Source organism: Thrips palmi, unplaced genomic scaffold, assembly GCF_012932325.1.
Source record: "Thrips palmi isolate BJ-2018 unplaced genomic scaffold, TpBJ-2018v1 HiC_scaffold_15, whole genome shotgun sequence".
NCBI lineage: Eukaryota > Metazoa > Arthropoda > Insecta > Thysanoptera > Thripidae > Thrips > Thrips palmi.
Genome location: NW_023144624.1, coordinates 13,423,955 through 13,440,137, shown reverse-complemented (window position 1 = coordinate 13,440,137; position 16,183 = coordinate 13,423,955). Strand labels below are relative to the sequence as shown.

At 60.9% G+C, this 16,183-nt stretch overlaps 1 protein-coding gene and 1 non-coding gene across 5 annotated transcripts in view; one reads left to right on the top strand and one right to left on the bottom strand.

The window, feature by feature from the left end:
* The window catches only part of LOC117640934 (Kv channel-interacting protein 4-like), a 113,973-nt gene that overhangs the window by 95,122 nt on the left and 2,668 nt on the right, over positions 1-16,183 (top strand). For 3 of the 4 annotated variants that reach the window (XM_034377964.1, XM_034377966.1, XM_034377965.1), the window contains 4 exons: positions 11,245-11,369; positions 11,467-11,536; positions 15,709-15,779; positions 15,910-16,122. In XM_034377964.1, the coding sequence (XP_034233855.1) occupies positions 11,245-11,369; positions 11,467-11,536; positions 15,709-15,779; positions 15,910-16,122 (479 nt within the window). Of the gene's footprint in view, positions 1-11,241; positions 11,370-11,466; positions 11,537-15,708; positions 15,780-15,909; positions 16,123-16,183 lie in introns of all 4 variants that reach the window. The other variant, XM_034377963.1, reaches the window with a different exon arrangement.
* Positions 3,777-3,848, bottom strand: Trnaa-cgc. The gene has a single exon. It is a non-coding gene; the product is annotated as a tRNA-Ala (tRNA).

Here is a 16,183-nt window from a genome sequence, read left to right as displayed (position 1 = left end):
GTACCGCGCGGTGCAGGCCGCAGAGCGACGGCAAAGCCAAGCAAGGCGGAGGAAGGACGCCCCGCCACGCCCCGCCCCGCCCCGCCCCGCCCCGCCCCGCCCCGCCACGCCCCGCCACACCGAGCCCCGCCGCCGCTCTCCAGTCCCACTTCCCACTCGTGACGGGGCAAAGTGCCTGGTGACGTCACGGGGCACGTTCCGTCGTTCCGGTCGCATGATCAATACGCTGTGGGAGGAAATGCACGGATCGGGCGAGACACTGCTGCGCCGCGCCGCCGCGCCTGGCGAGAAAAAAACGGGGAGAGAGAGAGAGAGAGAGAGAGAGAGAGAGAGAGAGAGAGAGGAGAGAGAGAGAGAGAGAGGAGAGGAGACGAGTCGCCGGATTTTCGCAGGAGATGACGAGACGAAACTGGTGGCGCGAGCGAGACATCTTTGTCCGGGCCACCGCGCCACCGCTACCGCTGCTGGTTCGACGCGGCTGGGCGCTTTTGCCCCAAGCGTGTCCCGGAACCCACCGCCCTGTGGCTCGGCTGGCTCGGCTCGGTCGCTCGGCTCGTCGCGGTCCTTGACTTCCGCTTGCTTTCCGTCGCATTCCGTCGTCATCTATCTTCGGTGACAGCAGTGCGACGGCGCGGCATGGAGGGAGGGCGACCTGTGTCGCGGTAATACCGGCCCAGATAACACGTGCGGCAAAAAGGGGCCCTCGCACGCGCGCACACTGGGAAAGGTCTCGCGACCGGTAGTGATCATTGCAGCGTTATTCGCACGGTGTAGCCGTCGGCAGCGCGGGCCACAACGGCGTGCTATTCGCAGTGCGGGCCGCAACGGCGAGCTCACTGGAAAACCAAACGTGGTCTAGACCGCAACACTGGCGTGGTCAAATTGGTGCCATTTCGGCCGGATCAGTTGGTGTGGTCCAGACTACGTTTGGCCACTTCGGTGTGGTCCAGACCATGTTTGGCCACGTTTGGTGTGCACGTTTGGTGTCGTTTTTTCACGCAATGACCACACCAAACGCACCAAACGTCGTCTAGACAGCACCAACTGATGCGGCCGCAATGGCACCCATTTGACCACACTAGTTGGGGTGGTCTAGACCACGTTTGGATTTTCAGTGCTATTCGCAGTGCGGGCTAGGGATGGTAAAATACCGGTATTTTATATTTTGGTATTTTAAATCGGTTTTAAACCGAATAAAAAACTGAAACATACTGGTATAAAACCGTAAAATACCAAGAAATTCAGAGTTCTCGGTTTAATACCGGGTTTAAAACGATATATTACTCTAAAATACCGACCAATAAAATACCGGAGCCATCCCTAGTGCGGGCCACAATGGCTCGCTATTCGCAGTGCGGGCCACAACGGCTTGCTATTCGCAGTGCGGGCTACAACGGCGTGCTACGCAGTGCGGGCCACAACGGCGTGCTATTCGCAGTGCGGGCTACAACGGCGTGCTACGCAGTGCGGGACACAACGGCGTGCTATTCGCAGTGCGGACCACAACGGCATGCTATTCGCAGCAGTGCGGGCGCGACGCGGGTAGTGGTCTTGGAATGAAATGTCCGCACCCGGAGTCAGCGAGTCGAGGACGGGGAGGAAGGTATTCGTGGAAATCATGCTGCAGCCCGCGGGAGTGCCCGGAGTGCCGGGAGTGCTGTGCCTGCCTGCCTGGTCCTCTCCGAGAGGGGAAGCCAGCAGGCTAGCAGGTCGCGTGCTGAGTCGGTGCCGAGGCAGATCTTATTTCTCTTTCTTTTACATTTATTTTCCCCTCTCTACCCTTTCAGCGTTTTTGTTTTTCTCTTGCCCTATCGCGTCCTGACACGTTCATCCATCGATGTCGCTCCCTGTTTCTCCGCCAGCCAGTTGGCAGGATATCTTCACTCCCCGACTTCCTCGACTGCTCTGCCGGCATATTCCAGCTTCCAGCGCGGGAACGAAATTCGGCCGGATGAAAAAGGCAGCGGTCGCGACCCCACACTCACTCTGGATGGATGTGTTGGCGGTTCCGCGGCGCCTTTCGCGCCACTGTTAATTGTGCAGTTCTTCACGCCCCTGCCATGGCCGGCCGCGGCCCCAGTCCTTCCCAGATAACTCGCGGGAATTACTCCCCGGGGCCGGGAAAGAGGTTTTTTACTCGAGGACGTTAATTGAGCGCAAGCACACCCCACCTCACTCGCACACACACACACACACACACACACACACACACACACACACACACACACACACACACACCCTTTCTCTTTGGACTGTAAAGCGCCGTAAAGCGTCCTTCACGGCCTGAAGTAATCCCCAGCATATTTTGATGCGCAGCAAGGCGTTGTACAAATTATACCCCCAAGGAGCTCTTTAGAGATTCCGCCTCCGAAACTTTGTCCGGCTCGGAGAGTGCCTCGCCACTGCGCCTGCTCGCGTGTGTGACGGGACGTACTGTTATTGCCCGCCCTAAAGCCTTGGCCGCGCGACTCTACGTGAAGCGAGGTGTGAGGTGAGTCTCGACGTGGCGCCGCGCACACTATAGCGCGCTAGCGGGGCGGAGGGCGCGGACCGGATCGCCGTGAGACTCGATGGCGGCGGAGAGGGTCGTTTAGATACGGCATGCCCTGGGCCGTCCTGGGCCGCCATGGGCTGCTCGATATGTTTGGGTATTGGGTCGCGCGCCGCCCGCCCGTCAACCCAACGGCCGCTCGCGTTGCTTCCCCCATCAGTCGGGCACCAATGATGGCCTTGTTTCGCTATCGGTTGGATCACGGGGCAATGCAGGTGTGCGCCGGAGGTCGCGGGAAAAAAAATGCGACGACCACATTTTGGACGATTTTGGACGTTGGAATTTTATGTACAAGTCCACTCGTGGAAGGCCTGGGCACAGTGGAGCAGTAGTTGATGCATCTTCGGTATAAGTCCGGCGCGGTGAAATTGTCATCGTTTGCTCCTCTCATCATCGCCGATGCGCAGCAGTGGCTCCAAACGAAAAATGACTGGGAGCGGGGCGCGGATGTGGGGCGGTTATTAATGATTCAAGCAATAAGCTTCGGGGCCGCAGCAGAGGCGCCATCGCGTTATGCGAGTCCATGGAGTCCCGGCCCGGCCGGCCCAATATTGATAACTTTGCCGGTTGTTCCCGACTTAGTGAATTAGAGAGCGTCCTTTGATGCTGGTAATGAGCGGGATAGAGCGATAGAGAGGAGGGGGAGGGGGTCTGCGTCCCTTTTCGTGTCGTAGTTTTGATCTTCCATTTCGGAGCGCCCTCTAATGAGTGCGAGGGAGACGGGCGCAACGCTCTGAATCGCCGTAACTGTCGGCCCGGCCGATGGCAGTTGTGCAGACGGACGATGCGACTCCGGCCGACTCCGCCGTGCCGCTTCGCTCGCGTCGCTCATTGATATGCGAGGCATTGGCCCGGCCGAGCCCTTGTGCGTAGTTCCCCTAATTGTCCCCGTGTTCCTAAATCCGCAGTCGCGGCGGTGCTTGCCAAAGGCTTGCCGCCAGTTGGTGGCGGTAGTTGTCGCCTCGCTTGTTACCCAATCGGATCGCTGTACTACACTGCCAGCGGCCGCCTGCTGTTTTGACCGGGAAAAGGCAGGGCAATACACAATATTTCCTGTTTTAACATGTGAATCAGGCTTACCTGTGAAAGATGAAAGACCTTTTGATGTTCACATATCTTTTTGTGAAAATACCGCAAATTGTTGGAAATATTGGTACTAGTGCGTCGGAGGAGCGAAGGATACACGCTCACACGCCGGTGCCGCGCGAAAAAAAATATTAGCGAGTGGAGATGCTGGGATTTGAACCCAGGACTTTCAGCATGCGAAGCAGACACTCTACCGCTGAGTTACATCCCCGCGCTTCACAGTCTGGCCTTGAGGCCGCCTTCTAAAGCGCGCTCGCTCGAATCGATGCAACGGGACTCCCGAGCGCCGAGCCGAGCGCGGCCGAACATGCCCGAGCGTGCATTAGTGCGCTTCGGGTGGCTCGGCAGTGGCTTGGCTGGCGGCGCGGGTTCGGTCGCGTGTCAACGGGGCGAGGGGAGGTTTGATGAAACTTTGTTGTGCATGGTCAGAGCGGATAAACTGCATGCATTGACACGTGAATGGAGGACTCACTTATTTGTAACAGTCATGTTATTGGTGTTCCAAAACGCGAAGCGCGGAACTGCGATGCAATTGGGCGGGAGGCGCGCATGTTATTCCAGCGAAACGCACTCAATTCTGCTGGAACTGTAGCGCATTCATATCAAAACAATACGCGCTCAAAGAGAATCATCAGCACCTGCATAAGTGGGTCCAAACTGAACCATCAAACAGCAGCCTAAAGCTACCGCGCAGAGAAACAAAAGTTAATACAAATGAAACTTGTCCCAGTCAGCGGTTTTGAAAAGTAACTCATTATCCTTTTCTGTTTGTGTTATTTAATTTGCGGATGTAATTGTCTTTCCATTGTGGGATCGTGGTGCGAAAGATGAGGGGCAAAACAAAATATAAACGAGGGAGACACCTGTTTGGTCTTTGTTTACGCGAGAACACAGTCTGCTCATTTCCCGCCGTTCTTACCATTTTATTCGTTTCCGCCTCGTCGAGGTTCTTCCCGGAAATTAAAATCCCCCTCCCCCCTTGCTGCAGAAACCCACCCTCTCCTCGCCCCATGAATGAACTAATTGCCGTTCCCTTGGCAAATATATCTTTCAGTATCAGCGTGACGAAGATGGCGCGGCGTCTACCGACCGACAAAGAGTTTCTTGGTAAACTTCTCACGAAAAGGCTGCCCGTATTGTTTGGAAAGGCGATAAAATATTCGTGGCCTGGCGGCCGACTGGCCGGCTGAGTGGCAGCTCGCATTCGATTAATCAGTCTGTAGGCTCAGAGAGTGCCATTTGGAACGCAAGTTGGTGGTCATTATCGCTGGGTTGGCTTGGACTTTGGAAGACCGGACTCGCTCTGTCTCACTCAGCGGCCAGAATCGCCATCGGAAATGAGCACACCGTCCTTCTTCCACGCGGCGTCCGGCAGCAGGGCCGCGTCCAAGTCGAAGTGCCCCATTTGTCCGTCCTCGCGCGGGCGGGGTGTACGGAGGCTGCAGACGAACCTCTTGCCTTGGTTGCATAGTCCTGCCACAAAAACAAGCAAAACTTCCCACGATGCACCGATTTTGAAGGGTTTGCCAACCTCAGCCAGCCGACTAGGAAACTTACCGACAGTGAAAGCCAACCTCAGCATTCCCACCACGCAATATCCTGGATTCACTGACGATAGCGAGGACGATAGGTTGCCTTGTAGGCAGGCTGATGTTGACAACCCTTTCAACTGCTTCATCTAAGGAATTTTGCCTGCTTACTGTGGCAGCATTGCTTGACTGCTTATGCGCGGCGAGACAGCAAGACGCTCGGTCGGCCGCACCGCCCATCTTGCTTGTTCCAGTTGCAGAAGGACTCGGGCAAGGCGGCGGGGCGTGGCGGGGCGTGGCGGGGCGTGGCGTGGCGGGGCGGGGCGTTGCTGCTAGCGCTAATGGATGTCATTTGCATAGAATAACGTCGGCTGCAGCCCGGCCCGGCCTGGCCCGGCCCAGCCCCGCCGGCTGCGGGGGAATTTCTCGGCGAATTGGGCGGCCAGTAAGAAGATTAGCACGCCGTGGGCGTAATGGCGCTGTTTTCGGCACGGTGATGATGGGCTGGACGCGGGCCCATCGCGTGAAAAAAACAAAAACACTCTGTTGTGGTTTGCTCCGGTGGCACCTGCTAACTATGTTTTGTTTCTGTTTCAGGTGAGTTGTTGCGGTCGACTGACGTTTCTCTCACTGACCAAGAACGAAACGCACAGGGAAAATCGTATGTATGTAGCTTTTCTGTCGTCTATTCTCTTTCCTGGAACTGTGTGCTCTCGTTGGAACCGGCTTTCATTCTACTGCCCACACAATCACTGATCTGAGAGGTGAAATTCTCTTTGACGTTTTTGCTCCGCTCGGCGGGCAGAACCACCACGGTCGCTGGCGTGGCCTGGCGTGGCCCTGGCGTGGACCACCGCAGCGGCCAGCTCCCGGCGGAGTGCATGTCGTCCCTCCACCCCCCCCCCCTCTTTTCTCTCTGCGTTTGGCTTTGCTTTTTCACTATCGAAGCGTGAGCTGATAGCAGAGCTGATCACGCCTTTTTTCCCGCCCCCATTCTTTGCTCCCGCCCGTTTGCGGGTCATCGCGGACCTTCCCTCCACGTTGCGGGCCCTGCGAGGCCCTGCGGGGGACGGGGCCTAATGCGGTGCATTATCATTTATGGCCGACCCCTCGGCATCCATCAAACCTCGGCGGCGTTTCCTTTCGGGCCCTTTTCACCCTCTACGCCGCGTATACCGTGAACGCCGTGCTGCGGCGAGCCGCGGCCCTTCAGCGCCCCTTCAGGCCCTTCAGGGGCGGCAGGGCGGGGCGGGGCGGGGCAGGCCGACGCAGGGCCACACTAAACCCCCTTATACGATCGCGGAGCCCGGAGCCCGGCGCAGCCCCACAAGGAGGCTTGCTTGGGCTGGCCTGGCGCGGCCCGGCGTGGCGGCGTGGCCCCGCCCGGCCCCGGCCGCAACAGGTAGCACATTATTGGGAAGCGTTTTGGTCGGCAGCGCACCCCGCCTAGCCTCCGCCGCGCCTAGCCTCGCCGCGGGGGTGATCGCGGTGGATTTGCCAAGGAAAATGAGAATGCGTAGCCGAGTTTACGATAAGTGGGTCTTGTACGTAATGTATAAACGGCTCGGCGTCCTACTAAGCCCAGATAAACGCTCGTGTTCCACTTTCCTAAGGTATAAATCGTTTTGCTGCTGCATTCTGCGTGCTGAAGTATGTCTGGTGGAAGTTGGAACGCCCCATGCAGACGCTCAGCTTGAGAAAAACTCGTGAAATTTTATAGGACCAAACCAAACATCTTACTTTAATTTGAAAAGAAATTGTTTGCTGTTTAATGTTTGCTCTTGGGATTAAAACATTATCTCTGCACTCCCATGATAGAGTGGTGTTGAGACGATATCATGGCAGGCTTCGCTGGGATCTGACTTGGATCGGCGGGCACCGGGGACAGCCAGGGGGGCGGGCAGGGTCATCCCTCGATGGGGGCAGGCACGGCTGGCTCAGGCTGGGCCCCACCGAGCCTGACGCAAAGGGAAAGGGGGAGGGAAAGAAAGAGAGAAATGACTTTTGAAAAATAATTGTCTCCATTGAAGCGGGCCACTGGATGTGACGGGAACAATCTGACGCTGTTACGTGGCTTGTGCACGCCCCTTTCCGAACCACTGGGCCCGCCAGGCACAGTGGGCCAGAAGACCAGTGGAGGCGGACAGATCTCTAGACGCGTTTTGAGCTCCAGAGTCCCTAAACGGGACTCGAACCGAACGTGTGACCGCACCAATGGATTGCTCTCCGAACGAGGAATCCATTGGTGGGGTCACACGTTCGGTTCGAGTCCTGCCTAGCGACTCTGGAGCTCAAAACGCGTCTAGAGTTTTGGCCGCCTCCACCGGTCTTCTGGCCCACTGTGCCAGGCCCGCCAGACCCGCCGCGCTTGGGAGAACGGCGGAACGGCAGAACGGCCGCGGCAGGCCGACTTTGTGACATACTGGGGCAGGCCGGGCGGGCTAGGCCGGGCCGCGCAGGGCAGGGGGAGGGGCAGTCCCCGCATGGCGTTCATTTGAATTGCAGGGCGTAATGAAAATGGACGGCGACTGCTGCGCTTTACCATCCACCTCTCTCCCTCCCTCTCTGTCCCCCCGCCGCGCGCTAGCGTGCGTCTCGCTTCCTCCCGGCGCCGAGGGGCCCCGAGGGGCTCAGTGCCTTACCTCCACCGTCACGTTTGAACGTCCACCACTGCAGTGCCGCGCCGCTGCGCTGCATCAGGGACAAATGGGATTAGCAGCCAGTGCAGTGGCTGCGCCAGCGCAGCCTCGGCAACCCGGAGCGCCCCGTCCTCGGTGCGGATCCCGGCGCCTTCTAATTTTTGGAGCTCTCGCTGAAAATGAGGCTTTGGGTCTTTTGGGGCTTCGCGCTTCGCGGCGCGCGGCCCGACGCCTCGACCTCGCGCCTCGCCTGTCGAAGGCTTGGCCCGGCTTGGCCCGGCTTGGCCCGGCTTGGCTTGGCAGCGAGGGACAGCCCAATTCTGGGGGGCCTCAGTGGTATATAGCATTATTCCTCGGAGCGGGAGGAGGGAATAAAGGGTAACGGAAATAAAGGAAAAGTGGAGGGAAAAAAAAAAGCGGAGGGAAATGGCGCGGGCTGGTGCCTTCCAGCCTCCTTGGCGTGCGCTAGCGTCGCTAGCGTCGCTGTAGCGTGTGCGGCTGTATCGGATCCCAGCGCGCCGCCGCCCTGGCCGCTCTCTCTCTCTCTCCCTCCCTCTCTCTCTCTCTCTCTCTCTCTCTCTCTCTCTCTCTCTCTCTCTCTCTCGTGCACCGTCCGTCTGTCTGCCCGTCCATCCGACTGTCTTCCGAAAAGATTCCCGTGGCCCTGACTGATGTGTGATCCAAGTTGTGGGCGGGGCGAGGGCGAGGCGTTAAGATGTTTATGAAGACGGATCTGGGGACTCTCGGCCGCCCCCTCCCCCTCCCCTTCCGCGCCACCCTCGGGCGGGTCAGCAAAGTTGCGGCAAATCTTGGGGCCGGGCCGGGAAGGGGGAGCATAATGTAAGGGATGTCCTCGCCGCGTGAGAGAGTTCATCGTCGCAGCATTACGGCGTGTACACTGTACCGCCACCAGCAGGGCTGCTGCAGGCTGCCGGGTCCTGCAGGTCTCGCGCCGCCCGGATTATGGTTTCGGTTCCGCCGTCTGGAGACCAGCTTGCAGCTTGTTCTTGTTTCCGCCCGGAGTCTGTTTAACTCGTTTTTAGTGGTGAGTTGTTTCTTTCTCTTCAGCAGAGCTTGCTCAGTAGCCGCCGCCGTTCAGGTCGCGGGAAAAACCAAAGACAACTGTTTTGCTCCACTTCGAGTTCGAGTCGCGACGTACACTGCCTCCCCGGTGTCGTTGGCGATGCGGCGCTCCGCTCGGTCTGGCCTGGCTGGTTTGCGATCGGGGATAAATCAAAGCAAGTGGGGGGGGGGACGAATGGGAACCGCCAAGCCGACCGGCCAGCCCCGCCCAGCCCGTGGACCGGTCCGGGAAGGTGACAGATGAGGCTCCCCTGGGGCCGGGGCTAGCCGGGGCGGGGCGGGGCGGGGCGGGGCAGGCTGAGCCGGCTTGTAGCGAGACGTGTACCGCAAGCGTCCCCAAGGTGCCCCGGCCCGCCGTAATGGCTGCCCCCCGCGGGGCACGCGGGCAAGCGGGCCGCCAGGGCGGGGGCGGACTTGGCCTCCGCCAGGTTGACGAGCGCGCGGGGACCGCGAGACGGGCTTGGCTTCGGCTCGGCCGCGACAATCGCTCGGCGTGCACCACTTCTTTCCCCGAGACAAGTTGTCTTTTCATTCCGCGCTTAATCTTGTTACGGAGACGCGGCCTGGCGGGGGGGCACTCGCCGGTCCGCCCACACTCCGATATCGTGACGTCATCATGACGCCATCGCGACGAAAAAATGATGATGACGACAGAGTCGGGAGAAGGCTGGTCGCGACGCTCGGGGGGTGAATGGTGTGCTTCTGTCAGGAAAACTGATGGAATTGTTCCGGCTGATCGGCCAGGCAAAAGTGCGATGGCGGGGCCTGGCTGCGCGCTGCGGGGCTGCGGGGGCTGCGGGGCGAAACCCGACTCTGTGACGGCAGCTTATTTTGCAACGAAACACACAGTCACGGCCGACAGCCCCGCGTTGCGAAGCGAAGCGCGAAGCACAGCGCAGCCGAAACTCCCTGCAACTCTACACTACACACCCCCGGGCACGTGCTTTGCTCGCTTCGCCTCGGTGATGCCGCTCCGGCTGGCTGGCTGTTGGCTGGCTGTTGGCTGGCTGGCTGTTGGCTGGCTGGCTGTTGGCTGGCTGGCTGTTGGCTGGCTGGCTGTTGGCTGGCTGGCTGTTGGCTGGCTGGTTGGCCCGTCCGCCATAATTGTGTGCCACGGGTTGCATTGGACGGAATACTGCTGACTGCTACCCTGCGCGAAGGGAGAGGCGGCACGGTACCCTGTGCCCCCGCCTTACTCCCACCCTACCCCCGCGCGGCCCGATCCTCTTAACGAATCATGAATTCTCATCCCTCGGCTCTGCTGCTACTGCTGCTGCACCCGAGAGTAGCACAGCGCGCTGCCTGGCTGCTCTCCAATCTGGGCGCACGTAATTTGTAAATACCGTTACTCCGTGGGAGTCGGTACGCAGGGGCGCCGCAGGGTGCAAAGAGGGGGGGGGGGAGTGTCCGACCAGCCCGCCGAAAGCGTCCGAGATTAGATGGAAGAAGGCGCTGCTCCTTTGAGCGGCCCGCGGGATATTAGAGCAGGTACGGCCCGCGCCAAAAGGGCCAGAAGGGAAGCAGCCGGAGACGCTGCCGCGCGTCTTGGCCGAGGTCTTGGCGGTGTCGCTGCCATGCGGTGGCGGGGCGGCGCTAGTCGAGGACAGTTTGCCTCGCCGGACCCGGCTACGTGGAACCCGGCGCCTCCAGCCAGGGAGCAACGAAGCAGGGGGTGGGCAAATACGGAACCCGAGCCCGGCAGGCCAGGCCAGCCCGGCCAGCCCTGAAGGAGCCGTCCCAGTTAGAGTACTTAGGCGCCGTCCCTCGCAAAGAAGGTGCCGGGCAGGGACGTCCTCGGCCAAGCCCTCGCCCAAGCCCTCGCGCAAGCCCTCGGCCAAGATGCAGGCTGGGGAAGTGCAGCAGGAGCGCTGCCGGGCTGAGTCCTCCTGAGTGCTCCCCGGACTGGAAACATCGACTTTCAGAAACTCGCTTCTAAAACGAACAACCCGCACTGCAAGAAAAAGTGTGGATAGTACAACAAAAGTACAACAGAAACTGTACAATAAAAGTACAACAGGAATTGTAGAAAGTAAGACGAGAATTGTACAAACCATAACGAGCCCTGGACTGGACAGCACTCCTCATGCCGGTTCCATTGTACTTTGTATAACAATTGTTGTACTTGAAAAGTACACTGAATTCCTGATAAAAAATTTGCCAGAAATTTGTGTACTTTTGTTGTGGTTATTTCCTGCAGTGCGGTGCATGCCTCACGATTCGCGAAATTGTGGTGCCGGCTGATTCGAGACACTACGTGTGGGGTGGGGTTGGGTTTATGGCGGGGACGTCCTTCATTGATGGCGACCGTGGAGCGCTCTCCCCACTCGTTACTTATTTGTGTTTTAATTGTCTGCAGAGGAGGAGCTCGACGAGCTCAACATACACGCGGTGCGCTACCGGCCGGAGGAGTTGGCCAAACTGACGAGGACCACCAAGTTCACCCGCAAGGAGATCCAGCTCATCTACCGGGGCTTCAAGCAGGTAAGCTTCCCTCTGAATAGTTGATCGATTGGCGCGCCCTGCTGCGAGGGCTGCGAGCGCGGCCCCAACTCCGGTAACACCGCCTGTCGTTTTGCAGGAGTGTCCGACCGGGATGGTGGACGAGGACTCCTTCAAACACATCTTCTCGCAGTTTTTTCCGCAAGGAGGTAAGGAATTCGTTGCGTATTTCGTGTTCTTTGTTTGTTTGGATCGATGAAGCCTATCGTGGATGTTTTGGTTTATCAGAAAAGAGGAGGGGGAGGGAGGTTCGGCGCGGTTCGACAGGGACCCGATCCCGCTGGTACGCCTTGTTCGTGTTGGTTTTCGTCCGTTAGTACATCGGTTCGTCGTCCCGCGCCGGCCTGTGTCCGCAAGATACCCTACACCCTGCTCGCCCCGCACCCTCTATACCGGCCGGAGGCTGTTTGTGTTTGCGCTGCCCCTCCTCGCACGCCTTGGAGCCCCGCCCGCCCTTCGCCCTTCGGCAGGCGGCGGCCCTCCAAATCCGCGGTGCGCGCCGAAGGGCCGGTGGCCGAAGGGCGAAGGCGGCGCCGCGGACGCCCTATCTGCCGGCCACTTGCTCCGCCTGCTTCGCCTGCTTGCTGGGCGCCACCCGAGGCGGGATCACGTGGTGCGCCGCAATTTTAAGCCGCTTTGCCCCCCACTTCCCCCACCCTTCCCCGGCCAATCCCGCCGCCCCGCCTCGGCGCCAAACCCCTTTCTGCTTGTTGTGCTTCTGCTTGTCTTTCGGAGTGTGTGCTGGCGGTGCTGGCGGCGCGCGGCTGTCGTGGAGGTGCGTCAGGGAAAGGGACAAGTCGCTGCTCCGTCTGGCACGGCGCGCCCCCGCCGCACTCAGGGCCGCGTAACCGCGTCGGATGTTGGATTCCGCCTCGCGGTGCGGGCTGGGGCTTGGGGCTGGCAGCAGACTCCTCCGTTCGGTCGCTGGGAAGCGCCCGGCGGGTAGGCAGCGCGGATGCAGCCGGGGCGGCGGGACGGCATAGCTCCACGGCGGCGGCCCGCCGCAGCATCGCGCAGCGATCCTAACGACCGGAGCGTTAAAAGCGGCGCTATGCATGCGCGAGGGGCAACTCTTAAAAGGTGACTCCGCCGCCATGAATCACGGGAATCCGCGAGCGAGCATGGCGCGGCGGAAATCTCGAGTGGCGTCGAGTTTATGGGCGTGGACTGCCGCGCGCCCTGAAAGGGAGGGGCAGTCCGGTGCCTGGAGACGACGGCCTGACGGCCTGACGGCCCGCGAAGACGTGACGGCGCGCGGCGCGTCCATTTCCAGGCTGCTTGCGATGCTCCTCCACCCCGTAATGACCCCCATCACCCTCGCCGCCGCCGTCGGCGCGGTCCTGGCCGCCCTGGCGCCCTGGTCACCTGCCTCTCCCTAATGGTCGCCGCCGTGACTGAGGGCGCCGCATTGCCGCGCGGAGCGGTGCTTCGCAGTGCTTCGCGGTGAGGCCCCCGCCGCCCCCGCTAGCACGGCCAGGCACGGCCAGGCACGCAACAGTGCGCCGCCATTGAACCGCGGCAGCGCAGCGCAGCATAGTTCCCCGGGGACGAAATGGACCGCGGAATGGAGGCCGCCCCGCCCCGCCCTTCTCACTGCTGCTGCTGCTCCTACTCCAGGGGTATGTTTACCTTGCAGACGACACGCCGAGGCTGCCGCGCGCCCCGCGCCATGTGCACAGTGCAGGGCCGTGGCTCAAAGCGCGCTCGTTAGAAGTTCGGCGCGGAAGAGAGGACGGCACGGGGCGCGCGCGGGAGTTGGGTTGAGTTGGTTTGCGGAAAGGGGAGGGGGAGGGGGAGACGGCCCAGCCGGTGATGGTTTGAACACCTCTCGGATCCGCATGCGAAATTGATGACGTCCCTTCATCAGGCCGGGCGGGCTGCCTGCCAGTCGGGCTGCCGGGCCGCGTCGCACAAAGGATTCAGTGGCATAAGCACTTGAGGCGCTAGGGTCCTCATTACCGTGCCGGAGTCCCACACCACGGCATGCATCGGGACGCGCGGGGCAGCATTCGTCATATGGTGCTGAGCCTCCCTAGCTTCCCTAGCCTCCCTCAACCCCGCCGCCAGGCAGACAGGCAGGCAGGCAGGCAGGCAGGCAGGCAGGCAGGCAGGCAGGCAGGCAGGCAGGCAGGCAGGCAGGCAGGCAGGCAGGCTGGCAGGCAGGCAGGCAGGCAGGCAGGCAGGCAGGCAGGCAGGCAGGCAGGCAGGCAGGCAGGCAGGCAGGCAGGCAGGCTGGCAGGCAGGCAGGCAGGCAGGCAGGCAGGCAGGCAGGCAGGCAGGCAGGCATGGCAGGCAGGCAGGCATGGCAGGCAGGCAGGCAGGCTGGCAGGCAGGCAGGCAGGCAGGCAGGCAGGCAGGAGGCAGGCAGGCAGGCAGGCAGGCAGGCTGGCAGCCCGTCGCCCTTCTTCACGGGCCGCACCGCACGCGCGCGCCGCGCGCAAAGCAAGCAGCGCTCGCTACGTGTTCCCAAAGCTGTCCCGCCCGAAACGATAATCCCGCCGCGCAATTTGGTGCCGTGTGGGGCACAGTGTGGGACACCGTGAACACTGGAGCCGGCGGCCGCGTGGGAGGACGCGGGACGTGACGCGCGCGTCGCCGGCGGGGCAGACGGGCAGGCAGCCAGCCGGGCGGCCAGGGCGGCGTGCGGGACGCTAGTGGCCTGCGGCGAGGCTAGCGACGGTCGGGACGTGGCTGGTTATATCATATCCTATTCTGTCGGGGAAAATTGGATGGCTGCAGTGGAAGAGAAAAGCAGGCGAGCAGGCGAGGGCTGCCTCTGGCTGGGTGTTCCGAGACTCCGAGCACGGCGCGGCGCGCACGGTGTCAAAGCGGCAGCGTCCTTGTCTCGCCGTCGGCGTGCCGTCGCGTCGGCCCAGCCCGGCCCGGCCCTTGTCCCTGTCATTCGGCTCAACGGATTGCTTCGGCAGGGTGAGTGGGCGAGGCTCGTAAGGCAGTGTGGGAGACCCCGGCCGTCCCGGCCGTCCCAGCGTTGTGACAGGAGCACGGCGCGTGTCAGAGTGTCACTGCATATCGCCGAGCACCCTTCGTCGCCCTCCGTCGCACTCCCTAGGCCAGCCAGGCCACTGCCGCCATGGAGGTCCGCGCCCCGCGCGGGGCGGGTGCCCGTCCAAAGTCGAAAGTCGGCGGCGACTAAATTATTGCTGGCGGGGGCTCAAAGTGTTCCAGCCAGAATGAGGCGGCGGTGCGGCGGCGGCCAGGCAGCGCGGCGATGAAGAGCTGAAGAGCGCCTCGGCCTGGCACGATGAAGAACGGAGGCGGCTGAAGAGTGGGGCGGGGCGGGGGCAGGCGGTCGCGTGCGCGGGGGGCGGACGGACGGGCGGACCTCGCCTTGGCTCCTCCAGCCTGCTTCAGCCCCGGACCGGCCGGGCCCCGGATTCAGCGACTACTTTGTGAATTTATTACGCAGCCCGCCCGGCCGCGTCTAACAAGGGGGGCATGGAGGAGAGGAGCTGCTGTGCCGAGGGATTTGATTTTTGCCGCGTCGCCGGTCTGGGAGTCTGGTCTCGGGGTGCGGGTGCGGAGGGCGCACCACGGCGTCTTGTTATTTTGCCCACTTTTTGATTTTTCAGGTTCATAAACGGTCACATAAGGAGCTAATATGGGTTCACCTGTTGTTTATGCTTACTGGTACTCGAGGTCCCAAAACAAATTTTCGTTGAAATCGGGGTGCCCTCACCGAGGAATCTCCCTTGCCCTAGTCAGGCTAGCCCGTGGGGCGCGGTGTTCAAGAGGTGGGCGGGCGGGCCTGGAAGATGGGCCGGCCGCGACTGGAGTCCTCGCGGCGCGGGTGGCTTGACTTGCCCACCAGCCCCCCGCCCCACTGCCCGGCCCATCGCGGCCCCAGTCGGCCCGACGCCGAGGCCCGCTCTGCGAGCCGCTCTGGCACTGCTGGCAGGCGTTAAAAGGGAGGTAGGGAAGGGAGCCATAACGAAGTGTTGACGAAGGGGAGCAGCGAGGTTTGTGCTGACACGGTGGTCGAGGGCCTGGAGGCCTGGAGCTGGAGGCCCCGGAACGCGAACGCGGCATTAGTGAAGGGAGTGGAGGGACGGCTGGGCCGGCCGGGCCGGGCCCCTGCTTTGGCGTCATCCATTAATTACTTGAGAAAATCCTCTCGGTTCTCGTCTTTTCTCGTCTTTTATTCCCAACTTTAATTTCCGCCTCAGTGGTGGATCATGGGGCTATCAAGGGCCGGGCCGGGCCGAGGGATGTAATCATGGCACTCCGCCGTGTTGGCGGTTGTCTTTGTGTCACGCCCGTCAATAAGCTCTTTAAAAAGAAATAAATGTTGTTTTTGTTGCAGATGCTAGTCAGTATGCCCACTACGTTTTTAACACCATCAAACACAACCACACGGGGAAAATCAGCTTCGAGGTGAGTTGGCCCAGATTTCTTTTAAATCATATCTTTGTTGGTACATAACACAGAAGGCGCTAAAGAAATATAAAGCCATGCTTCGAAAGTTGTGAACTGGAAATACATGCTCTTTTGGTTGCTTCCACAGGACTTCCTGGGCATCCTATCCAAGGTGTCCCGGGGCTCGGTGCAGGAGAAGCTGCAGTGGATCTTCGGACTGTACGACCAGAACGGCGACGGGCTGGTGACCAAGACCGAGATGCTGGAGGTGGTGTCGTCTATCTACGACATGCTGGGCCGCAACACCACGCCCATGGTGGTGGAGAACACCGCCAAGGACCACGTGGAGAGGATATTCCACGTAAGAGCGACAACTGCTTAACGTGGGCGGGGCATCCGCCTCTGGTACACTGGATTCGCTG